This window comes from Pantherophis guttatus, chromosome 2, assembly GCF_059756535.1.
Source record: "Pantherophis guttatus breed Tessera chromosome 2, ASM5975653v1, whole genome shotgun sequence".
In the NCBI taxonomy this organism is placed as follows: Eukaryota; Metazoa; Chordata; class Lepidosauria; order Squamata; family Colubridae; genus Pantherophis; species Pantherophis guttatus.
The window spans coordinates 174,127,325-174,154,648 of record NC_142064.1 but is presented as its reverse complement, the minus strand read 5'-3'; the positions used below and the strand labels follow the sequence as shown (position 1 = coordinate 174,154,648).

Here is a 27,324-nt window from a genome sequence, read left to right as displayed (position 1 = left end):
AACAGATTGACTTGCTGCAGATCCCATCAGCCAAAGAGTGTCAACTGGTGGGATATAAAAGATGGGCTTTCTCTGCAGTAGCCCCTGCCTTATGGAATAATCTCTCCCCAGAGATTAGAATGGCTCCAGCCCTGCTGGCCTTTCACAAGGCTTTAAAAACTTGACTATGTATCAGGGCCTGGGACTCAGAATGCATTAAGGATAACTTGCCTTTACTCTTAGAGGATTAATAATTATAACTGTGGTTTGTACTTATTTATTTTGTGGATGTTTTTATTTAAGCGTTTTTTTAATTGTTTTATAATTTAGAATTATAAACTGCCCACAAATGGGTTGCTATAGCAATTGAATAAATAAATAAAAAGAGCTGGTTGAATTGTTATTAATATGAGAGTTCTGTTAAGCCACAAGTTTCATCTATCACAAACTGGATTTACTTTGGCTAAGATAGTTAACATAACATTTATATTTTAATAAAAATAAAATATGATTTCCGAACAGTGTATTTGGTCAAATGTTTAATGCTTCCTTCTTGAGATAAAGTCTGTCATTCATTCATTAATGATTTTTCACCAACATGCATTCTCTGGTTTAATTGATTTATTGGTTTATACCCTTGTACATATTTTCTGAGTAAAACAAAAAATAATTCAGAGGAGAGTTGCCTGTGAAACTTGTTTGAGCATAATTGAGAACAAGCACAGTATCAGCAGCTAATGTCAAGATATTTGATTTACAACTATTGTGGAAAAATACTGATTAAAAATAGTTTTTCTTGAATGAAGCTGCTACTTAACTGCAGCAGAGGCTGAGGTGGGAAGCAGAGAGAAGAGACATGCAATCTTTAGGTGTAAGAGTTTTCTGTGGTTTTACCTCCAACAGCTTATTTTTCTCCATCTGTTGCTCCATCAGGATGACAGCAACACTGCTCACATATATGTGGAAGAAGGAAGTCTTAGCATCCCACCCCCAGATAACAAAATCATAATAGCATAAAAACACATTCTAACTTTTCATGTTAAGTAGCAAATATCCTCAGAGCAGTCATGTACAAGCAGCGCATTCAATTCCCTTGGGACACAGTAGCAAGCATGATCACAGATGCAGTTTAAAGTTCAAGCAGTTGCTCCCTTGCTTTGAAGGAAGGAAGACCTGTTTGCATACAGTTGTTTCTCTATGACTCAGTGTGTTTGTGAATCCCAAGAGAAACACAAAAGATGCAGTCAATATTCAAGATGAGAGTGCACAAAAGCTAGGGTGGGGGGGAGGAGGAGGAGGAGGAGGATGAAGGCCTTTGCTACTGCAAAGTCCTCAGCTTTAAGCCTTTTTAAAAAGGGTCATATAAACATGACTCTGGAGACCTCCAGGCTGATATAATAGCAGTGGTTCTTTCAAGTGTGCAAAGGGCTTCTGCGGACAGGAGCATGGCTAGCATTTCTTTTCACAGATCCAGTGTTCGTTTCCAGAGCAGGCGGCATCATTCCATTTCCCAGAGAAGCGCAGGGTAGCACAGTCCTCATCCGATCCAGCGTTATTGGGTTCACCTTTCCCCCAGAAGCTAATGGTGGAAGCAAAAAGGTTATTGCTCAGAAACTAGTCAGCAAGTATCATATGTCATTGTGTAAACTACATTCGGAATTGTGTGCAGAGTCCTTATTGCTCCATATCAAGCACGATAAGTAGGGCAGTCAACCCAAGAGTCTCCAGATGGGCTGCAACTACAATATGCAGAATTCTCAATGTTCTCAAAAAGGCAAAGAGGGAAGTTAACAAAGAGGAACCGCTTTTACTTCCAGGTACACACATTTATTAATTTGTACAATATATCTAACTTAGGCTCCAATAACTTTGAGGAGGAAATGAAAATAAGAAAAAAAGATAAAAAGCAAAACATGCTTCCTTCTGCAAAAATTTAAAAAAAAAATCCTTGACATCAGTATCTGAAAAAAAACATGCTGATATCAGGACAATTTTTTTCCTCAGAATTTATCATTGTTGAATACGTTTTTCTCCATAAAGTGAAAAATATGCTTACAAATGATTTTCATGCCAACCCCTTGGGTAATACCCAATCTCTTCCCCTTTTTGTAAACATTAGTCCTTAAATCTTGAATTAAAATAATCTATTTTTAAATAGGATATACCTAACAGAATAGCTCAAAAACCAATATCAGTATTGGTCTAAATATGCATGGCACTCCCTTTTTAATTTTTCCCTCCCCATTTGGCCTTCAGAGGGTTTAGAAGGCTCAAAAGAGACCTGTTATATACTAAAATGTTTATGAAAGCATGGTGGAATAAGAGAGGGTTTTTTTGAAGGGTATGTGTGCCTTCAAGTCCATTTTGACTTCTGGTGATTGCCTGGACAAACCCATGTACTTTTTTTGGCAAGATTCTGAGAAGTACTGTAGTTTGCCCTCCTCCTGGAGCTGAGAAAGAGAGAGTCATTTTGCTCAAGGTAACTCTATATGGCAGGGTGAGAACCCACTGTAGTACCCAGTAAGCAAAACAACTGGAGAGTAGGTACTTATGTGAACAATTCAGGCAGAATGGCTACCCACAAGCATTTACCATGAGATGCCTGCGGAACATGCAGGGGAGATAAGGAAAAAAAGAAGATACAAGACCAACTATATGGCATACCCTGCCATACATTTTGGATACTCCTGGTATAAGGTATAAGGAACTATATCATTTGTTGCTGCAGAATGCACCAATGGACAGTTGCACTATTTTTTTCATGAGCTTTTATGGCTTGCTGCATATTAGGGAGATACTTCTATTCTGGAATCTACAAATCTCAGTTTCCAAGAGATATTCTCTTCAGATTATCTATGCAAATCCTTAATTGACTTTACACCAAGTGGATTAGAATTAAATTTACTTACGACAATGATAAAGTTGTATTATCCACCCAGATCCACTGGTTTTCCTTGTCAGCATCACTCAAGCCTATCCAAAACACCTGTTCTTTTTCCATATGTTTTACCAAAAAGTTCTACCAGAAAGGGAAGAGAAAACGGTTATGGCTTTGTTCATAAAAAGTAGGAATACGTTCATCATGTACTAGACATTTTGATTTATTCACATAATCAGGGCATATAGAAAATAAATGTGAATAACAAGTCATTACATTTAGCACTTGTAAAATTTGTAACCCCTGTAACAGACCTAGTTAGGCATTCCATTGCCTATGCTCTGGTCTATCAGTGAAACCATTTAGACAGGCAATAAAAGCATGTCTATTCCACGTTTTTAAAAATGTGTAATTCAAGTTTTAACTCAGCTCCTTCTGATCTTAGGTTTTGGCAGTTTTGCTACTTTATAGATTTTGCTCTTTGAGGTCCAGGATGGGGAATTTATGACTATAGGCCCCAGCATACTGCTTATGGCCCCAAAATACCTGAGTACCCCTGCTAGAGCTATTTTTGTGTTTTGGGGAAGGAGGGAAAATTAAGATAAGAAAAGTGTGTTTTAAGCTCTGCAAAACTTAAAGCACCAATTTTACCCATTCCCCAAAGCACATCCAAAAAAGACAAAAATTTCAGCTCCACCCACTCCGGTAATAGCATAGCATCATTAATCATACTCCTTCTGGTTCTCAAGCTGGGTAGACAAATCACAGCGGATTCCCCCCAGGAAAAAATAAAACTTTCTCACTCCCCTTTTTCAGGGTTGCTTATGAGAACTGAAAAACTATATTAAAAGGGTTTAATAAAGCAATCTTGAAAAAATTCACATAAGTTGAATTGAATTTGAAATGAAAGCTACTTTCAGCATTTAAATAAGAACTGGGCATCTCTGATTAGGTTTACAGCCAGAGTTCTGTAGATATGAAATTATATTTCTCAAATATTGCCTTCGGGAACTCAGAAACATCCCCCCATATCTCCCTTTGTCTTGATAAAAACAGAATCAATGTGTACCTGTTCTATCCCATAGTTCACAATAACCAGGTGAGCATCTTCATTTTCACAAGACTGCTGAGCTGCCCTCCAGGGTTTGCTTGAGAAAGAAAATAAGTAGCAGCTGTTTTGAAAGTGCAGCCAGTGAGCTGGACAGGTTGTACAGAATACCTCTGAAATAGTCCAAAAAGGAGGGGGGGAGCAGAATTAGAGAAAACTGGAGTGCTTTGTAGGACTTCATAGCCCTCTCAATATGTTAGATTATGGCTCCAATTGACCCTGGCCAACCTGGAACTAGAGGATGGAGAGCAGAAGAGTTTTTATCTTGCAAGATGGAAGGTACCATGTTAAAGTTTCTTTGGTGGAATTTATTCATTGTGTCTCAGAAAGGAATTCTTTGGGTTCATCTATATCTTAACATTTTGTTATTGCGAAGATAAACATCAAACAGGAAAACTGGAACATGTGAAATAATCTTTATATGGGGCTTGTCTAGGACAAGTTTGGAAGTTTCCTTATGCTGCTTGAGTATTTAATTAATTTAATCTGTCCTCTGTTGAAATGTATAAAACTTACAAAAGATGCTAACTTATTATTTCATGGCTACAATGTGTATTACTATATCTGTGTCTATACAGGTAGTCCTTGATTTACGACTACAATTGAACCCAAAATTTCAGTTGCTAAGCAAGGCAGCTGTTAAGTGAATTTTATCCCCATTTTATGACCTTTCTTGCCACAGTTGTTAAATGAATCACCGCAATTGTTAAATTAGTAACCTGGTTGTTAAGTGAATCTGGTTTCTCTATTGATTTTGCTTGTCAGAAAGGTGCAAAATATGACCCCAGGACACTGCAACCGTCATAAATAGGAGTCAGTTGCCAAGCATCTGAATTTTGATTTCATGACCGTGGGGATGCTGTGGTCATACGTCTGAAAAATGGTCATAAGTCACTTTTTTCAATACCATTGTAATTTTGAGTGGTCACTAAACAAATTGTTGTAAATCGAGGACTACTTGTACGAAGTAATCCATACATAGCAACTCCTGTACTTTGCCATAGATTTGCAATAAGGCAATGTTATATGATCCTTAAAATAGAAGAAGAAGAACTTAATGAATGAATTCATAAAAGTGAACTCATGAGAGTTCACTGGATTTAGTATTGAGCAATTTACTAAAAGATATTTCATTCCTTCTTATTTATTTATTTATTTATTTATTGAATTTCTATACCGCCCTACTCCCGAAGGACTCAGGGCGGTGAACAGCCATGAAATAAAACACATACATATACAAAATTTAAAATCGAATAAAATGAATTAAATAAATTAGGCTGAATTGATACCCATAATTTAAAATACCCATATTTTAAAATACAGTAAAAAATTTAAAATTTACACTTAAAAGGGAGAAGATTTAGGCGAAGATTCTTGGCTCACCCTTAAATTTTCCTCAGCACTATTAGAAGATAGACATCTTTAACTTTTCTCTTTTCTCCATCAAAAACTTCTCAATTTTGGAAGTGTAGAAATGTGAAAATAATGGATAAAAACACTGAATTTCACTATTGTATCTGCAGACATTTGAAAGAATGTGGAGGTTGAAGTCATTAGTTAGCACAAAGCATCTGCTACTGTAATTGGGATGATTTTGATAGATGCTAGATCCACGACTTTAAGCATCATTCACAAGTTACTCTAAATTTTGCCCCTGCTTTGCCTGGTCAAAGCTATTGTGGGCTTGCCCAAGCAAAACAGGTATGAGTTTTGACATCTCTTTAGTTTTTCCTAGACAAGTCTGATCAGGTTATTATTATCCTGCTTTGTCGCGCAGTCAGTCAAATGTTTAGACTGGAAAACAGTGGTATTTTCATATCTGTGATGTGAAGGGGAGAGAAAGAAGGATATGCGCCTTGGAGCTCTGTGGCCACAGGTGTCCCAAGGGACAAACAGAAGTCAAACACCCAGGAGGAATAGCCAAAATCCTGATGAAGAAGAGGCCATGGAAAAAGAGGCAGCAGCTGGGAAAATGAGGTGAGACTTGGTGTGGGACAAAGGCTTCCTTAGATGAACTTTGCATGCAATGCACCTCTCACCATCAACTCTGGGAGAGTCACTGGAAAACAATACCTGGAATTTCCACTTAGTTCTCAAGACTACAAAATCTTCCTTCCCTTAATCTGATTAATTTCTTTTAAACAAATCAGCCAATAGCCATCACTATATCCATATCCTATATTAATAAAATGTGAAATGGTAAAATTAAAGGGCTGATAAGGAACAACACTAGTACTAGAATATATATTTCTTTTCTTTCAAACTGGGAGAAAAGAAGAGTGAGATAGAAATGCAATACAATCATAGTTGTAGTTGTAGAGAGCCACAGAGATTACCTTGCAAAAACTGCTTTGACATTGGCAACATTGTAGAAGCTATTTCCTCTTCTTGGTTTTCCTTAAAGGGCTGACAGCAGCCCACAACCCCATTCTGTGGCTATAAATCACTCACCCGTGAAGTTACGTACTGCACCCAGGATCTGCATCACATCCTCGGCAATTCTAGCATTTTCTCTTTTGAGCTCTGCCAGTGTTTCTAACACAGAAGGATTCAAACTGCAGTTCTTTGCCAAATCAGCTGTGAGAAACAGAGAAGACCCCCAGACTTAGCAAATAAATGTGAAAGTGACACTTTAGAAAATCCTTCCCTCACATAATCCTATGTTTTCCAGGTATATACACCTTTGTTAAAAAGAGCAATTTGTTGGAACAGATCAAATGTCCAGAGACTCTAGTCCAGTGGAGTGCCGAACAGGTACATGCTTTGCGTGCTTTGTGTGTGTGCATGCTATACACGCTAATATGCGGCCCCTCCCCCATGCACTGTACGTGCAACCACACCATCTGCAAATGCACACAGCTTTCACGCACTACACCATCTGTGCATGTGCGCAGGTTTCATGTGGCTCCCCCGTGTGCTGCGCATGTAACTGTACTGTCTGCATATGTGCATGGTTTTTGTGTGCGCAATGCCTAGGAGACCTCCGAAGACCAGCTGGGTCCCCTGAATTGTGCCCATGCGCACCGGAGGCCCAAACACCAGCTGGGGTGTGCACGCATGTGCAGCTGCAGGTAAGTTGGGCGACAGCTTGCGTGCATGGAAAGATGGCTCTGCATGCCACCTCGGGCATACATGCCATAGGTTCGCCATCACGGCTCTAGTCCAATATTTTGTCCTCACAGTGATTAGCCAAATGCATATAGGGAGCATGGCATGAGGATAATACACTCTTCATATTATAGTATATATTGCAAAGCTTGATATAGCACATCTAGCACTATCCCATAATAATGTTTTGATTACCAGTTGTTCAGAGTCTGTACATAAGTACATACACCAACACACACACACACACACACACACACTACGGTTGATCTTATTTAATGTATCTGTTACAAGCTTTATTATTTTTATGTAATTCCAGGAATTTCCACCAATTTCCTGGAATCACATAAAAATAATACACAATATAATAATGTCACATAAAATAAAGACAGCTCACAAAACGCTAAAGACAAATAATGGATGATGAAACTGATGAGTAAATTAAGAAAAAAAGTTAATTCTTGTAATAAAGAATTTATTATTATTATTTAATATTCATAAATATCCTGTTCAAAGTCCTTGAAAGAATAATGGCTGTTCTTTTACTTCTGGTCTGAATTCAAGATAGTTAGTGATACTTTTGAAGTCTGAATGGTTTTGTACCTAATAAATTAGTTGGCTGAATGGCTATAATTAAAGAGTGCTTGTTAATGGCTCTATCTCAGTTTGGAAGGAAGAATTGAATGCCATGTCACAGGACTCTCTCCTGGCTCCTGGACATTTTTATATTGCTATGATATGGTTGAAAGAGTTGAGGGGGCATTTGCACATTCATTCATTCATTCATTCATTTGATGGTTGCCCGTCTTTTCAGTTGTGACTCTGAATGGTACACATAAGATTTAAACCATCAGAAACAACAAAAAGAACAAAAAATAGCAATAATAGAGTAATAACATATTAATGCCTAAGGACAATTTTACAGATCTCTTAGGAGGTCCCTGATTTTGATTAAAAGCCTGCATACTTCTGGCAGTGATGTCAGCATGTGAATCCCCTTAAGTAGATGCTCAAGAATAGCATGCAAATACAATGCATAATCTGAGAGTGTAACTAAGAAGTCATTCACCTCAACCCCTAGCCCCATAACAAATGATATCCCTTACCTTTCAAAGTGCTTACATCTCCACACACTTGTTTGATATCGTTAGCAATTTCTATTTTGAATTCATCCAATTTTCCAGAATCTGAAATTCAGTTTTGTCATTACAAGAAATAAGAAGTAGAAGATGTCACTCTAATCAACAATGAATTTCATTATAACAGTTTCAAGTAGCTAAGCCTGCCACTCTATTTAACCTTCAAGGGTTGCTTGCACAATTTAGTACAAAATTTCATGTCCTAAACTACCGGTATCTTGTAAAGTGCATTAAAAAAACTAAAGCCAAACATTCTGGGAAATAAGATTAAATGAGATTTAGAAAATACTGTTAAAACAAAGCTTCAGAAGCCAATGAAATACTAGAAGCCCTATTTAAAATATTACAATCTTAATACATAACTTGCAATTTGAAAGCAAGTATGGAAAATGCAGCAATGGCCAAGCAATGGCCAAGTGGTTTTTTATTCCAGAATCAAAAAAACTGTAATACAAAAGATTGCTCATAATATCTAACTATTATATATTTGTTCACCTGCTAGAAAGATAATGGTTACATTTTTCCAATCCAAACTTCAACAGTAGATGGAATGCAAGTGACCAGGTATACACCTGGATTCAGAAAAGGTAGGAGTATCTAAAATCAAGCTTGTAGTGCAAAAAAATATTCATGACCATTTTAAAGATCAGCCGCAATTCCCAAACTGAGATATATTGAGATTACGATTCCTGGAGTTCTCAGTCATAATGCCTCAGAATTTTAAGATTTCTCCTCCAAAACATATCTGAGGCCCTTGATTGTGAAGGTCTATCCTCACTTACTGGAATATTCTGATCCATCATTTGTGATGACTCCCAAAACAGATTGTTATGAAGATAACAGTACTGTACAAATACATTTGAAGATCTGTTCCCTATTACCCTAAGATAGTTCTCCTTACCTTGGAGAGCCTGGATAGCTCTGCAGACAAGGCACTGTAATTTAACACCAGCTGTCTGCAATTAAAGTAAGTTCGAATCTTGCCAGGCTCAAGGTTGACTCAGCCTTCCATCCTTTCTAAGGTAGGTAAATTGAGGACCCAGTTTGTGGGGGGCAATAAGCTGACTTTGTATAAAATATACAAAAGTATGAAGGCTATTGCTTAACGCACTGTAAGCTGCCCTGAGTCTCCAGAGAAGGGCGGCATATAAATCAAATAAAAAATAAATAAAATAAATAATTAACTTGTTATTTTTGAGATGTTTTAAATTACAATTTCATATCACTCTTTCGCTGTCTAAGAGTGATAATAATTGCCCAGCGAGATGTTTGCATACAGAGATAAAAGAATTTTAAAATTTCTACAGTGGAAGAATGGACAGTGAAGCTAATGGAATTGGCTGAGATGGCAAAAGTGACTATTGTAATTTTAAAAAATGCATTGTCTAATTTTGTTTCTACTTGGAAACAAACTATTGGACTTCTTGCTAGAAATGGAATGAAATTAATATTTAATTTTGGGATTTTTCAATTTTTGAGTAAGAAGTTAACGTATTTATATCTGTATCTGTACCAAACAAAATAGGAAAATGTTCTTCTTTTCCCCCTGCTTTTTTTCTTCTTTTCCCCTCCATTTTCTTCTTTTTCTTTCTTTTGCAGGTCTTTTTACTTTTTTCTTTAACCTTATTTTCTCTAACTCCTTTTTTTTGTTTTTGTATTATGTCATTTGTTGAAACTTAATAAAAAAAATTGAACCTAAGCTCATGACTTTGTCTACTAATAAACAATGGTAAAAAGGGGTGTTTTCATGCTTGTCACAGCCAAATGCCACTTGTCGTGTCTAACAACTCTACATTTTGTTATTTATTTCCGCATTAGAGACTGTAAGGCAGGGCTTTCTGAGAAAGGCTAATGATTCCTTCCTACATCCTTTCAGGAATGAAGCAAGATTCGAATGAGGAGCCTCCCAATTAGTAGCTCAGCATTAAACAAGATCTTCACTGATGCATATGGAGTTATTCACTAACACTGAGGCAGTAGGGAATCTGATTTGTTACTATAATATTGACACCACAATGTCTGGGTGGCTCTAGAAAATGCTACAGGTCATAAGTGGGGGAATGGGCTGAGTCACTCCAGTACACAAGCACTTGTTTTTTTTTTGTCTAGTTTTCCTTCGTTTTCATGTAACTGCACACTGGATTCATAGAATTAGAGGAGGGTAGAAATGCTGTTCAACCCAGATTATGATTCAGAAAAGGACTTGCTCCTTTGACTGAGATATACATGGAGTATCCACTCCTAACTTTATATATTCCAAATTATATGGGAATCAGTTAAAAGGGGGCACCATACAGCAATAGCAAAAGCACTTAGACCAGTGGTGGGATTCAAAAAATTTTACTACCAGTTCTGTGGGTGTGGCTTGTTGGGCGTGGCTTGGTAGGCATAGCAGGGGAAGGATACTGTAAAATCTTCATTCCCTCCCCCACTCCAGGGGAAGGATACTGCAAAATCCCCATTTCCTCCCGATCAGCTGGGACTCGGGATGGGGGCGGGGCCAGTCAGAGGTGGTATTTACCGGTTCTCCGAACTACTCAAAATTTCTGCTACCAGTTCTCCAAAACTGGTCAGAACTTGCTGAATACCACTTCTGACTTAGACTTATATACCACTTCACAGTTCTTTACAGCCCTCTCTAAGCAGTTTACTGAGTCAGTATATTGCCCCCAACAATCTGGGTACAGTGGTGGGTTTCAAAAATTTTTACTACCAGTTCTGTGGACGTGGCTTGATGGGCATGGCAGGGGAAGGATACTGTAAAATATCCATTTCTTCCCAATCAGCTGGGACTTGGGAGGCAGAGAATAGATGGGAGAGGGGCCAGTCAGAATTTTTACTACCGGTTCTCTGAACTACTCAAAATTTCCGCTACCGGTTCTCCAGAATTGGTCAGAATCTGCTGAAACCCACCTCTGTCTGGGTCCTCATTTTACTCACCTCGGAAGATGGACGGCTGAGTCAACCTTGAGCCTGGTGAAATTCGATCTGCCAAACTGCTGGCAGCCGGTGATCAGCAGAAATAGCCTGCAGTACTACATTCTAACCACTATGTCACCGCAGCTCATATATAATTGTGGGCCGCTAATCCCTGCAGATCAAAGATCTCCATCTTGTAAACCTTTCAATGATCCTGCTTGCTAGTGTTTTTTTCAAAATCCATGCTGTTAACTTTATTTATATATGTATTTTGAAATGTAATACGGTATCTAATACTACAAGATTCTTCACAACAAAAAGGGGAAAGGGAATTGCATCAAACAATTTGTTCAAGAGATATAAGAGAATGACTTACTATTACATGATACTTTTCTGTTCTGCTTGTTGATATCTTTGGAGATTTCTGAGTCTAGACAGAAGGAAAATCTATTAGTTTGAATATTGAGTCTTTTCTCCACTTTGCACAGTTCTAGCAAGGGGTACTCAAATTTAGCCATAAAAATGGCCTTAAAATGAAATGAATGAGCCATCACTGATTACTCCACATTCTTCAACAGTTTCTTCCAGAAGGGAGGTATGTTTCTACAGAACTAAGATTTTGAGAAGGAGCTTTCAAATGAACAAATAACAAAATAAACAGAATATGCTTGAGCGTTTTTAATGACAAAAAGTTTTTTTCAGCCTTCTACCTTAGAGATCTTTCATAATGGAGATCACAGCTGATGGGTTTTTGAAACACCTGTCTTTGGAAATGTCCATTCAGCATCATAGACAATTTTGGGAAATAAAAAAACAGTTTATTTAAATAAAACAATTGGGACAAGATTGTGCAAGAAACTCTCATGTTTTGGCTTCAGTTTTTAATTCAGATCAGTATGGATTTGGTATACTGAGTAAACAAATTCATATGTAATTTTGATGCAACTACAGGGCTGTCTAACTATTGGAGTGCAAATCACACAGCATCAGATTTACAAGTCGTGTATTTTTCCCATTAGTAGTCATAATGAGAAAGTCATGATCTTTACTTTATGTACCAAGCTGTGCAGTCTTGTGTGTGTTTACACACTCTCAGAGACAGTTTCTTGTCTGGCAATAGCTTCTAGGGTCTGTATTGAGCTTTACTGTATGCTCTGATAGCTGTCTGGATTAAAAAATATTTGTCAGTTTCATCTACTGGCTGGAAAAGCAAGGAATTTCTGTTCTAGATCCAGGAGATTAACAGTCTTGTCTGAATCTTGGTCATCCATTCATTTATGGATAGATAGATAGATGAATAAATGAAATAGTTAATCCTTCTTGTACAGCAAATCTCAGGCTTTTGTATATTTGATTGATTACATAATATAATAAATAATAATAAGAGACATAAAGGCTAATTAATTAGAACTAAACTGCAAACAAACATCAGTCATCAATTTTTAAAAAAAATGTATGAACAGAAGAAATGTTGGCATTAAAAACAAAGCAACATTTAATTCCATTATTTAATTTCTTATTACACAATAATTACCAAATTGTTTTAAAGATGGCCAAAATTAAAATAGCATTGAAATAATTAAAATATACAGTGTAGGGGTATGTGATACAAAATATATCATGAGAAGTTATTCTTGGTCTCCTTTGTTCTCCAATTAAATAATAAGAACAATTAGTTATTTTCATAAGCATTTTGTATGAAGGCAAAGATAAGGGATAGCTCAGTCTTTTATCTTAACATACACCAACATATTTTAACATGAACTAATTATGCAATTACTATTATGTGAATATAATTCCCTATCCACAATCAGTATCAATTTCCAGAAGGAATAACTGTGTTAAATGGTTGCAACAAGAGTAGCATTTTGTGACATCTTGAATACTTACTAAAGCCAGAGACATAAATGTTTCAATAAAGGAGAATATCTGTAGCTCAGAATTGAAATGAGGGGCTCTTGGTGCAGTCTGAGCTTAGTTGTTTGTTACAGGTGTTTCATTACCCAAACTAGGTAACATCATCACAAAGCTCAGAGAGCACCAAGGACCCCTCACATAAATATTTATTGACATGGTTATTTACGGGACCGCCTACTACCACCAATAGCCTCCCACCGGCCAGTACGCTCTCATAGAGAGGGACTCCTCCGGGTGCCATCAGCCAAACAGTGTCGGCTGGTGGCCCCTAGGGGGAGAGCCTTCTCTGTGGGGGCACCTACCGTCTGGAATGAGCTCCCCCCAGAGATACGGAGGATCCCGGATCTGCGCACCTTCCGCCGCGCTGTGAAGACCTTTTTATTCCATCAAGCGGGCTTGGCCTAATCTCCTCCCTCTTTTAATATGTAAATTTTAATCTGTTTTTAAATTATTGGGGTGTTTTAATCTGTCCGGGCCAAAATGATTTAATTTGATTTTATCTGGTTTTTAAATTTTGTGTATTTATGTATTTTATTGCTTGGCTGTTCACCGCCCTGAGTCCTTCGGGAGTAGGGCGGTATACAAATCAAATAAACTAAACTAAACTAAACTAAAACATAATATGTGGTAGTTTTTAAGATGCTTCAAAAAATTGTCTAGAAATAAACTTTACACATTTAAATAGAAGTTTCTCACATCAATAGCCTATTTTCTATTGTTGCTATCTCTAATCCTAGAATGCACCAGGATATACAAAATGGATAATATCTTCTAATGGAAAATTGCTTCTTTCTTATCAAACTTACCATTTCTGAGGCTCTGGGACAAAAGAGCTAGGAATAGCACAAAGGCAATGCCCATTGTGGCCCATAATAGAATATACTTCCTATTCATGAACCAAACAATATGACGATCTAAGAAATAATCAATTGGGAAAGATGAGAATTAGTAATAGACAAAGTTGATCAAAAGGAGAGATAGGGAAAAGGCAGCCATGGCTATCAAAAACTTAATCTATTCTAAAGATTAGAGTGTTTATTCAAATAAAACTATTTAGTTTGTTCAAAAGTTGACCATGAGTTACACTTAACTTTAGTATTTATAAACTATGTAGATTTTATACAATTTTATCTCTCTTGGATTGAAAACCCCATCTAGGTAACCATCAAATTAGAAATTTCCAAGCAAAAAATATATTTCCCTTTCCCAAATGTGCAGCTGTTTCTTAAAATGTATAGATCTTAGCATTTGATGACCATACACATAAAGAACACAAAATACAAATTTCTATGATTCTAAGAAACACAAAATTAAATAATACTAACTTCTCAAATAAAATGAACATTTGTTGTTTTTTGAGGAACAAAGATAGGTCTGACTATCGGAATTGTATGCTAATTTTTTTCTCCATCAGTTGGCTCAGAATCAATTACCAAAATATTGTATTTCCTATGACACCAGCATAAATGGTCTTCATTTTTTCTATTTTACTAATTATGTTAAAATTAGCTCCAATAGAGGCTAAACAAAAAAATAATTAATCTCTTCCTAGATACGTGTATCTTCTTCCCCTCCGTACCTCTTCTTTTAGGTGTCTGAAATTCTTCCTCCATTGTTAATCTTCTTGTCCTGAATGATCGACAAGAAATTTCTACTTTTTTGTTTCTGCAAGAAATTGCTGTAATATATTGCATTCTTGCATAAACGTCTTCTAAGAAGCATTTTTATGAAAGCGGATCAGTGCAAAAATTAATGACTCATCATCTAAGCATATTGACCATGTTCTGCTTTGTAAGGTGAAGTGTTAAAGCTGGTCATTTCACAGGACAGCCTACAGTAGCCATTTCAGGCAGCTGATTTTGGGTACCATGAAAGGGCAAATAAGTATGACTTATTTATTTTCATAACAATGGAGCTTAATTTTGAAGGATGAGTAATGAAAGACTTCTGTTGGAAAAAGACCTGGAACTTTCTGAAGTAAAAGGTGTTTGCTTGTTTGTTTGTTTGTTTGTTTATTTGTTGAGGGAGGTCTGCTACATGTGAAAAACTATTACAAAACAGACAAAATAGAGACAGCAGAGAGGCATCACACTAAAAATAAAGGTACATATTGTCAAGTTGTGACATAGCGCTACAAAAGTTAGACCATGAGAAAAGCTGAAAATTGATGCCTTTCAATTATGCTGGATATCATGGTTGAAACACCATGAACTGCAAGAACAAATTAATTTAGTACTAGACAAAGTAAAATGCAGTTGCTCGCTGGAAGCACATGGATAAAACTTCACTGGAGAGGACCTTGATGCTTGGAAAAATTTAAGGCAATTGAAAAAGAAGTCACCAAGGCACAAGATGATTCATTAGTCTCACTGATGATACAAGTATGTGCTTGCAAGCATTCAAGAAGCAATTATTTAAAAGACTGTAATCTAGAGAGGACTACATTTTTAGGTAGAAGAAAGATTAACAAACCTTGCGAACAGCAAACCTGTTAGAACTTTCAAAAAATTCTAACAGTGAAAATACTGAAGACTTTTGAAGAATGGAATCAAAAAATATTAGCCACAGTAACAACTATATCTTCCCTTGAGTCTTCGATTGGCCCCGGACCTTCGTACCTTCTGCCGCGAGCTTAAGACATGGCTGTTTAAACACCCTAGCCTGGACTGATGGGGTCTACTGTTTTAAATTGGTTTTAAATTGGTTTTAGTCTGTTTTAGTCTGTTTTAATGTGTATTTATTGGGATTGTTTTGCTGATGTGAGCCGCCCTGAGTCCTTTGGAGAGAGGGCGGCATATAAGTCCAATAAATAATAATAATAATAATAATAATAATAATAATAATAATAATAATAATAATAATAATATCATCAGTAATGTTATCTGTTTCTATAGGTAAACTTTGTCCAAAATATGTTACTGAAGCAATGATGCAGAACTAATTTTAACTGACAAGATAGAGATGATATTGAAGATGGATGTATAACTAACAGGCCAAGAAAATGATTTGAAAAAAGGTTGCTTTACTGGATCTAGAAAAGAAATTTAATGCAACTGACAAACCAGTGTGATCTGGATAATTTTTCCTACTGTATTTTACAAAAGAGGCTTGTTAAACTCTTGAAGAATTCTATGTGATGGAATAAAGAAGAGATGAAGACAAATCAAATCTTACAGCAATATTTTAATGAAGTGAAATTTAAAATTGTTAGAAGCAAAAGGGAGGAATATAACATTGATTTATTAAATCAAGATTAAACAAGATATTTTGTTACCTCTAGCAACCCTTTACAGACTTTCTTCTGATATCAGGACTGAAAAGGTGATGTTTTATGATTTTGTTGGGTGAAGAGATAGATTTTTATAAAGCATCTCTTAAATTTGTAAAGGGTGCTTTTAGTGAAAAATTAAAGAGATGCTTTACATCTCTTTGTAACCTTAGAGGAGAATGAAGAATAACTAAATTTGTTTATACTTGTGATGAAGATTGGAAATTACCTCTTTATGTATTTATTTTCTATGTCCTTAATTATATTCCTACTCTCTTTTTCTTCTCACTTTCTCTCTCCCTTTCTCTTTCTTTCTGCATGTTTTACTTTTTTCTATTCTCTTTTCCTTAAGCTTAGTTTGCATTAGATTTTATTATTACAATCAAAATTCTTATGTATGCCCTGAAGAATTCTGAATACTGAATGATTGAATAACTACATTAAGAAATTATTTTTACTGGGACAAATGTGACTTTAAAATAATCAATAAATATACCTATATTAATGTTTCCCTTAGAAGTACCTTTAGGCTGCATGGAATATTCCTATTCCCTTAAACTGCATGAAATATTCCTTTTCATATTAAAATAAAAGAGTCACCACCCAATCTGGGAAATGTAATTGGTAAAGGGAGCTTTTAGTGAAAAATTAAAGAGATGCTTTACATTGATTAAATTTAAATACATTTAATCCTTCATAACTAATGAACTAATTATAAATAAGATTCAATGAGTGGGAAATATTCTACTGGAAAAGTTCAGAGTGTTGGTTTCAAGCATGATGTGTTACTAGCCTTGATCAATCTATTGCCTGTTTCTCTCTTGAATTCTCTCTGTTTGACATTAGATTTTGTTTAGACTGTGATTCCCCCGAACATGTACAATTTTATTTTAATCTGGGCAGGAGTATGAAGCTAGAATCATATTACTACTACAGATCGTGTTTACTTGCCTCCTATTTGTCCAAGGAATTCCACTAGAAAAGGGAATGACAAAGACTGCAACTGTTTCCAGGGGGAAATCTTGTCTTCTTTCTTTTGTTTTCTGCAGAAAACAGAAGCACAGCTAAAGGATTGAGGAACTCTATACTAAGGTCAACATTCCTCCTTCCCAAACCGTTTCTGCTACTTGCATTCATCTGCTTGCTTAGGTATACCACTTCCTCTTTAGTATTACTGTATGGTGCAGAAGAAGGGATTGGAATCATCCTCATTATTATTATATTTCCCCAGAGAGGAAAATATATTTTCTGTCTCAAGTACAAAAGTAACTTGGGTCAGTCAGCAAAATTTCTTGCATTGGTTCTCACCGGCTAGAAATTTCTGTGTTTATTACACAAGAAAGATTCTGCAGAATCATTGAAATGGTATATTAATAGATAGACCAAAGGAATATGAAAAACGGATAGAAATCCTTATAGGTACGAAAGAGAGAACAGAAAACAATTTTTAATACATTTTGGCTCATTTGGTTTAGTAAAGGAGTCTCATCTCAGTGGAATGTTTCAATATTCTATGATTTGATATTTGATTACTCTTGAAATAAAATTAGAATAGTGAGGTTTGGATTCCATGTCATGCTGTGAGCAAAGCAATCAGAAAAAGAAGAGACTTTCAAACTGTTTTCCCTAAGCTGGTGCCATCCAGATGTACCCCATTTGCCAACTTCCAAGTAACACTAAATGAAATTTGAGGAAACTTTTCTAATCATCAGAATGCTCTGCTTTGAGAGCTTTTTTTCTGAAGTATGTTTTTAATCACTAATAGTTGATTTCAAATTTTAATTAGATGCTATTATGACCATCTAGATCAGTGATGGCTAACTTTTTCCGGACCAAGTGCCCAAAGCATGCATGTGCACCCGCGAATGCGCGTGCATGCCTAAACCCCCAAAATGCAAAGTGTGTCTGGCCTGTGCATGCGCCCACCCCCACGCATGCGCACACAGCCCCCTGCATGAGCCCAGCCCCCGTGAATGTGCACACGGCCCCCTACACGCGTCCCACCCCCGTGCATGCGCTGTCAGACTGCGATGCTATCTCAAAATTAAATGAATTTGCAAACTGCCAATCTTTAAGGAAATCTTTCTTTAATTGAGCACAGCCACCGGATCATGACTCCGCGCGGACAAGACTGACCTTTTGCCTCCCAATCCCTCCCTTTCCGATCCCCAAATCTCTGCTTCTCATTGGCTGTCTTCCAAGTCATTCTTCAGATTTCTTTTCCTCGTCATTTCCCAGGAATATGCCCCCTCCCCTCATTTCCATGACAACCTGACTTCAAAGGGATTTAGCAGGCAAAAGTTTCAGAGTTTATCTCTCGCTCTCCTCTGCTCTCTATGCCAGCGTTGAAACGCTGACATCCGGCCCCTCTCCCTTCACTCTCCCAGCGGGGCCTGCGTGAAATAAATAACAAGTTTAGTACCTCACCCCCTCCGAGGGGTTACCCCACCCCCTCCTGGCTTGTCTGGGTGATCTGCATGGAATTTAGCTATGAGGCGGTCAGCTTGGATGTTTGTGCTCTTCACCCAGGAAGCTTCTGACAAGGGGTAGCCCTTCCACTTAATTAAGTACTGGAGGCACCCCCCTGGACGCATGCGCTGACATGCGCATGCGTCCCATGCACACCCACACCCCCCGCGCATGCAGAGCAGAGACCCAAAGACCAGCCGGCTGGCTGGCTGGTGCTGGCTGGTGCTGGCGCAGCAGAGCTGAACTGGGATGACAGCTCACGTGCCTACAGAGAGGGCAGTGTGTGCCACCTCTGACATGTGAGCCATAGGTTTGCCATCATGGATCTAGATGAAGCAGAAGGAAAGAAACAGTGATATGTTTTGGATATTTTTAACTGATACAGCCTCTTTTGCAGAATACAATTTGGTGCAGTAACAAGACCACCTAAGAGATTGTCTCTTTCCCATTCACATCTTTATTGTCCTGTATGTATATTTGTTATTCTTCATTTTTATTTATAGTTATAAATTATGCTGGTATAATCCCAATGATGAAATGGATCTACAGCACTAATGTATCTTATTGGAGCTTAGGATCAGGGGTGAAATGCTCCCATTTCGGACCGGATCGCCTGATCCGGTAGCGATGGCAGCGGGTGGTTCGGAGAACTGGTAGCAAAAATCCCTGCGCCCCCCCCATGCCCAGCTGAGCCGCATGATCATCAGAGGCTTTTTTTTTTAACTTTTAAAAGCATTTTTTCTACAACCTCTTCCGATGAAAAAATGCTTTTAAAAGTAAAAAAAAAAAAGCCTCTGATGATCGCGCGGCTCAGCTGGGATCATCAAAGGCTTTTCGAAGCATTTTTTTCTGCAACCTCTTGGCCGAAGAGGTGGTTAAAAAAATGCTTTGAAAAGTCTCTAACGATCCCAGCTGAGTTCCTGATCGGCAGAGAGGCTTTTCAAAGCATTAGAAAAAATGCTTTGAAAAGTTATTTTTTAAAAAAAGTTGGCCACGCTCACCCAGTCACATTACCCCCCCCACCAAGCCACACCCACAGAACCAGTAGTAACAGATTTTACATTTCACCCCTGCTTAGGATATATTGCTGCAAAGCCATTTTCAGAATCTTAAGCCACTCCCACCAACACAAATTTGAAAATAGTGTCAGATTTGGAGTCTATTCCTGGAATGACTATTTTCACAGATGAAAAAATAAGTTTATAAATAATAGAGTAAATAAAATACAAATTGTGCCGAAAGCTATGGCTTACTCCCAAGAATATTATAGCCTGGTTTTAAAGAAGATGGGTATACCAATACTGAGTTTTTAATGTAATTTGTGAATGTAACATCCATAGTTACTGCTATGCAGAAAGAGATGGCAAACCCATCTGCTGTACAACTTCACAGTATGCAGAATACACTACAATAGCCTGCTCAAAACCTACAGGAAATGGAAACTTAAAGGGGAGACTTCTCAAATGTGCTTTTTCAAGGGCAACTGGACTTCCTTGTTTTTCTTTCAAGGCATTACACTTCTCATCCAAGAAGCTTCTTCAGCTCTGGCTGGTTGGTGTGGAATGGAAGGGTTTATATTCCTTGCAGACAGCTTGGTCATTTGCATTCTTATAGAGAGTTGTTGAGGCCACTTGGAGGTTTATCTGTGTCCTTGGGGTCACCTGAGTGGTGCAAATGGGTCTGGAGGCTTCTTGGAACTGCTGAAAGGACTGTGTTGTAGACTGGAGATAGATGATGTCATATACTTCCCCCTTCGTTGAGAGAGAGCTGTTCAATTTTGACATAGATGGCCTCTTTGATCCCTCTTTCAAACCAGTGGTCCTGTCTATCCAAACCAGCAGTCCATCTGCATTTAAAAGACAATGGCCACTTTTTTGAAGACAGCAAAGTCCATATTTTAGACAGAGAGGACCACTCCTCTCTTAACAGAGGGGGGGGGATAGAACATCATCTATCTCCAGTCTACAACATAGTCTTTTCAGCAGTTCCAAGATGGTTTCATACCCATTTGCACCACTCAGGTGACCCTGAAGACACAGATAAACCTCTAAGTTTACAAACTGAAGCCAAAAGATGCAAATGATCAGCTGTCTGCAAAGAATATAAATCCTTCCATTCCGCACCATCCAGTCAGAGCTGAAGAAGCTTCTTGGATGTGAAGAAAAACAGGAAAGTCCAGTTGCCTCTTGAAAAAGTGCCTTTGGGACAACCATGACCTGGATCACTGAGAATCTTTATAGACATTAAAGGGAAAACAGAAGTTGTGAGTCAAAATACAGTATCTATGCAAATCTGTTGATAACACCTTTTATTTGCTCAGCAAACCATTTAGCATTTGTACTATTTTAGCACTAATGATAAAGGGGAAGACTGAAAGTTATTAAAATACAAAAGGACCAGCAAGATTTTTTTTTTATTTTAAAACTAGCTGTTGTGCTGGCATATATGTATACTTCAGTGCTTGAACTTTGCACATATAAATTTAACTTTATTTTGTATAGATATATATTATACTAAGGATGTATAAAGTTTGATGTCAGTCAGCCCCACTAAGCAGACTTGACCAAGAAATCAACTGCATAAGAAGCTAAAACTACTTTTATTGGGATTGGCTATAGTAACAGAATTTTGAAAGATGAAACATACTGTATCTCCTCCTTCTTCCTATAGTTCAGCAAATTAGGAAAATGTCTGCCTTAGCCACTTCCAAATGTTATCTTGTTGCCTTACAATTTTTAAAAAATCGTTTGCCTAGGTAATGTTTCTTGCATATTTTTGTGAAGATCATATTTCTTATTCTCTACAGTATGTATATCTCTATCTATTAACTAATAAATGATGGAATTGTGTTGATTGGGATTAGTGAATATCTTGTAAAAATATCAACATTACACATGAATGTACTGATCTGCTACAATGGAATGGAGGAAGACACCAAAGAATGCCATGGCAAACTGTAAAATGAGCTAGATGGCACATCAAGAAGAAAATGTTATTTGGAAATACAGAAATTGAAGCAATGATAGAAACTGGAACGATAGCAAGGTTTGGATTGGATAAGCACAGTCATGAAGAAGAAAAAGCAAACTATTTGTTCATTGGCTACCTTTCTTCAATATAAATTACAGATTCAGTACATAGGCGCATCATCTGATAACAGAATCAAGCAAACTACATAATAGGAAACAGGAGATAAAGGGTTGTAAGCCAGTCAAGGCACTTCTAGCTGCAATAGTGGAATAGATTATGAACATCTGCCAGTAAATTATAAACAAGCAAATATACAGTCACAATATAAGTCCATTTTAAGGAACAGATTCTGTATGATGAATCTATGAGGGAGTGGATCTGAAGAGCAATAGTTAAGACATGAAACATGTAAAATTGAAGTAAAAAGCAAGCAAAGAGGGGAGCAACAATGTAATTAAGAAGTTCTAGCATCTGATGATGGAGCCCTATTATGATGTGAGTCTATGTTACTGTTGAAAAAGGTACTGGTAACTGCTAACCCATATTTTGTCAACCTCTTATCCACAAAACTCAAAGCCTGGATCTCAATCCTTGAAACAGTGTCACGGTGGCACAGTGGTTAGAGTGCAGTACTGCAGGCTACTTCTGCTCACTGCTGGCAGCCTGCAATTTGGCAGTTTGAATCTCACCAGGCTCAAAGTCAACTCAGCCTTCCATCCTTCCAAGGTCGGTAAAATGAGGACTCAGATTGTTGGGGGCAATATGCTGACTCTGTAAACTGCTTAGAAAGGGCTGTACAGCAGTGGTGGGTTTCAAAATTTTTTACTACCGGTTCTGTGGGCATGGCTTGGTGGGCGTGGCTTGGTGGGCATGGCAAGGGAAGGATACTGCAAAATCCCCATTTCCTCCCAATCAGCTGGGACTTGGGAGGCAGAGAATAGATGGGGGCGGGGCCAGGCAGAATTTTTACTACCGGTTCTCCGAACTACTCAAAATTTCTGCTACCGGTTCTCTAGAACTGGTCAGAACCTGCTGAAACCCACCTCTGCTGTAGCACTATGAAGCGGTATATAAGTCTAAGTACTATTGCTCTTGCTACTAACCATTCCTGTCTTAGAATCTTTAGAAAAGTGTCTCCTTTGCAAGAAGCTCACAGATCATAATATTATAATCTCTCTCTCTTAAATATATCTACATATCACAAACCCTATCAGACTTTCCTATATGTAGTTTATATGCTGGCAGTCATATGCTGGAATTGAATGTTGACTTATTCCTTATTATATGCTCTGTCATGATAATATGTCTGGATACTCCCTGGGGTAGAGGTGTTGTTTTATTGAAATCAATGGGAAGAAAACTACAGCTTGGCTCTGAATTAAAGGAGTACAAACTATGCCATAAGTATGTTCTACCCTCTGTGTCCCTGTCTCAGCTCCGTTGGGGATACACATAGTGAGTTCCTAAAAGGAAGATGAGATGTGAATGGATAACTGAATGAAAGAAAAGGATTTTGTGTGACTTTCAGCCAGTGGTGGGATTCAACTAATTTAACAACTGGTTCTCTGCTGTAATGATTTCTTCCAACAACCAGTTCACCAAATTGCTCAGAAAGTTAACAACCGGTTCTCCCAAAGTGGTGCAAACTGGCGGAATCCCACCACTACTCTCAGCCATGTCTCAAGTATGGAACAGCACCTTTACTTAGAAATCATAGCTGAGGCAGGATGCCCAACACTGACTTGAAATATTTTCCAGGGTCATTCAAGTATTGTTGTGCTGAAATCAGAATATGGATGCAAGGCTTTACAATGCATCAACAATGGCTGGGTGATGCTAAGAAGTTTCTAATGGAGTCTCTGCGAAAGTCAGTGTTGCCTTACAGGCAGTGGTGGGTTCCTCCCGGTTCGGCCTGGTTCTCCCGAACCGGTAGCAGTGACGATATGACGTCACTGAACTGGTTCTGCCCACCCCACCCCATGCGCCCCCCTACCCCCCACGTTTTATTTGGCCCCACCCCCAATCTATTGCTGCCTCCTGAGCCCTAGCTGATGGCTAGAGGGAAAAAAACTGTTTAAACTGTGGCCTTAGGACTTCAAAGGGCCGCCCTACAGCTGATCAGTGTTAAAAGAAAACAAATGAGTAGAGCGATGCCTGCAAAAATACATGAGTAGATCAGTGCCTGAAAAAATAAATGGGTAGATCAATGCCTGCAAAAAATAAATGGGTAGATTGGTACAGCTCTGCAAGCAGTTAAGACCAGTACCTCTGCTAAATCCTAAATAATTGTCACATGACCATCAAGCCACGTCCACAAAATAAGCCACACCTACAGGACCGGTAGTAAAAAATTTTAGAACCCATCCCTGCTTACAGGGGAATGTAGTAAATTGTCTTTGAAAGTTTACAGGCCTTCTATAGAAAGAAGATAACAAAACTTATGGGTAGACTGCTCAATCTGATATTGAAAAGGTTAAATTATTGCTTATAAAAGTAATGATAGTACATATAAAGAAGATAATAAAAAGGCTCTCTTTTATCCACTGTAAATACGAAAACATCAAGACTTAAACTGATTTGGAAAAAGGGTTGTAGTCCCTAGTATCTGTAGACGGCTTGCTGAAATTATTAGTTTTTCTCTGATTTGAGACAGAGAGTAAGAATTTGCTTAAAGCCTCACAATCAATCCATGCCAAGATAGGAGTCAAATACGAATCTTCAAGTCCAACTTGGTCCTAATTGGTTTGGCAGAGATTATCAGAAAGGTATCAGAATAACTGAACTAAATTTCTCTGCCTGAGCTACAGCTATTAGAAAGTGTGGTGCACCATCTACAGGGTAATGATAGCTAGTTACATTTGAGTGACTTGATTCTGATAAAATTCTTCAATGTTATCATATTAGTTTATTTTAATTTCCCACAAGTCTCTTGTATAAAGACATTACTAAGGGTAGCAGTTGAGAAGATGCATGTTGTTGCTCCTAACAGCTGTCATTTCACAGCTGCCCATTGTTAAGTGCAAGAATGTGATTGGCCAGCTCTATTCTGTAATACTTCAGGAATGCCTCCCTAGGAAACAAACTGTGACTTAACAGTGTTGCGTCAGAAAAGCCATTGCTTGAATAGTATCCAAAGTAGATATTTCTATTCCACCAAATGGCTTTTTCTTCTACCTAGTAAATTTGCATCAATTTCTATATCTATGTTTAAAATTGGTTCTCCTCCAGAAGTAAAACAAGACCAGCTTCCAACAGTGGGCACAAGGGAGCTTTTTCAAAAGCAAGTTGTCCTTGGTGAAGAACCTTCAATCTATAGCTGACTAACAGGCCATCTTCTTTTGCAGACATAATCCCTAGCATCTTCAGTTAAAATCAGTTGATGGAGAAAATTATTCCATCTGAGATCCTAGATTGCAAGTGTCCATTGCAGAAAACAATATTAGCTATGGGAACAAAAAGCTTTACTAAGTATGTGCAGCTTCTTATGTTCCATAAATTTGATTAAAAGAACTATAACCATTTTGCTGGTATGGAATGTATCAGAAATAGTCATAACTACTCCTGATTATCCTTGTTCACTGGTGCAATCTCATATGCATGTTTTTTGTTTTAAATCAGTGAGAATGCTGGATACAACATGCTACATTTAGAGGCAGTCCACTATAAACAAAATCTGTGCATGCTGTTCTCCAGTTACAAAAACCTGCAATAGTAAATTATAAATACCTTTTCATACACCACTTCTATCCAAAGTTGTAAAAATAAGAAATTCTGTTCCATTATGATCCATTTTCTTTTCTGAAATTTAAACCTACCCAGCTGTATATTCACATTTCTTGAAAATCCCTTAGGCTTTTCTCTGAATCCCCACTGACTTATTTCTAGCAATTCGAAAGCATGCAAATGCAAGTAGATAAATAGGTACCATTTCGGTGGGAAGGTAAGACTGGCCCATGACATCCTGCTGGCTGCATGACTGTGGAAACATCTTTGGACAGTGCTGGCTCAATGGCCTTGAAATGGAGATGAACATTGCCCCTTTTAGTCGGTTATGACTAGCAGAGTAAAATCTGCAGACTCCTTCCTTTATGATAGTAGAGGAAACAAAAAAAGATAGTTTTATACAGTATATGAAGAAATGGGATAATGGGCCAAAATATGAAAAGAGGTGGCATTACAGTCTATATTTTAAAAGGAGGAGATGCCTGCAGAATGAAGAGGAAAAAGATTCTAGATTTCATCTCCTTGGTCAAAATGTCCTCTCTGTTCCTATCTTCTCCATTGGATATTGTCCTTGTCTGTGGGGGAGCAACAAAGCAATAAGAAATCGTACAAGAGATGGAAGTTAACTTGGATACACCAGAAAGATGTTTAAGACACTTTCTTCTTTTCTTCTCCCATTCTTCTTTCTTTAAATTGGTATTGGTATGCTCTGTAATCACTTTTATATGTTCAATTAATTACCATTAATTTAAAAAGCAGAATACAAACATCTTCCTCACAGTGAGAACAATCAACCAGTGGAACGACTTGCCTTCAGGGGTTGTGGGTGCTTCATCACTGAAGGCTTTTAACAAGAGACTGGACATCCATTTGTTTGAAATAGTATAGGGTGGGTCTCTTGCTTGAGCAGGGGGTTGGACTAGAACACCTCCAAGGTCCAATTCTGATGATGATGAATTTTAATTTGAGGTGTAGTTCTCAGATCAGGAAATGGATACAAATACCTGCATCCAAAGGTATTATATTTGGAAGTACTGTTTGCAAAATTATGTTTGCTGTAATAAAATAAATAAAATTTGAAGTAAAGATTTTTTTTAACTTTGTAAACCTAATAAATGTAGTGGAACTACTATAAAATGTCACAAGGATCCAAATGAGATGACAAAATCCAAATATTCTAATTATTTTCCAAAACTATTAAGTTACTGTGAACCTCAGATGAGCCAATAACAAAAATCTCAGTCTTACATAGATATTCTAGAGAAAATAAATGGTCAAAAACAACTCAAGTGTGTGCACTGCTAGTAAAACACCATACTCCAACCATACTGATATAATTACAAAATAAGGAAAAGGAGATAGGTAGAAAAGGAAGGGGGTATCCTTCGTATTTTGAAAACATTATAATAACATTATTTGAAATGCAATTGACAATTTTCATCTACAGGAGGCGCAAGGCATTAATCGTTCTCCTTACACAGTTTAAATTAACTACAAAATTAACCACAAAAAAGGGGAAGATGAGACATTTACACATCCTTGGGTGTGGTATTTCTCATAAAAGACATATATTTCTTTTAAAACATAGGGCAATTAACAAGACATCTACAGGGCAGTTGAAATATAGAAATATGTCCATTTAGAAAAAATGATCAAAACAGAGGTCCTGCATGTGTGAATTTGCAGATTCAAACATTTGAAATACTCTAAGAACAGTTAGAGGACCTTGTGTATATAAATAAAATGCTTACTTAATTTAACAATATTTTACAGGACTTGGAAAATACATCCACACCTCTTCCTTTTGGAATCCTAATGACATCTTTTCTATTATTCCTGTATGTGGAGA

The 27,324-nt window shown here is 37.4% G+C and overlaps 1 protein-coding gene across 3 annotated transcripts; it reads right to left on the bottom strand.

Moving 5' to 3' along the window:
- Positions 1–501: 501 nt before the first annotated feature.
- LOC117658893 (C-type lectin domain family 4 member E-like) lies at positions 502–27,324 on the bottom strand. 3 transcript variants are annotated; one of them, XM_087887343.1, is made up of 9 exons: positions 27,227–27,324; positions 25,678–25,836; positions 13,852–13,959; positions 11,505–11,558; positions 8,177–8,257; positions 6,417–6,542; positions 3,927–4,078; positions 2,889–2,998; positions 502–1,558 (listed from the first exon to the last, which is right to left on the bottom strand). In XM_087887343.1, the coding sequence occupies exons 2-9, from the start codon at positions 25,724–25,726 to the stop codon at positions 1,429–1,431; spliced, it is 810 nt and encodes a 269-aa protein (XP_087743469.1). In that variant the 5' UTR covers positions 25,727–25,836; positions 27,227–27,324; the 3' UTR covers positions 502–1,428. The 3 variants fall into 3 exon arrangements, with proteins under 3 accessions (XP_087743469.1, XP_087743470.1, XP_034262904.2); XM_087887344.1 differs by lacking the exon at positions 27,227–27,324 and having other exon boundaries at positions 25,678–25,844; XM_034407013.3 differs by lacking the exons at positions 25,678–25,836; positions 27,227–27,324 and adding an exon at positions 14,625–14,776.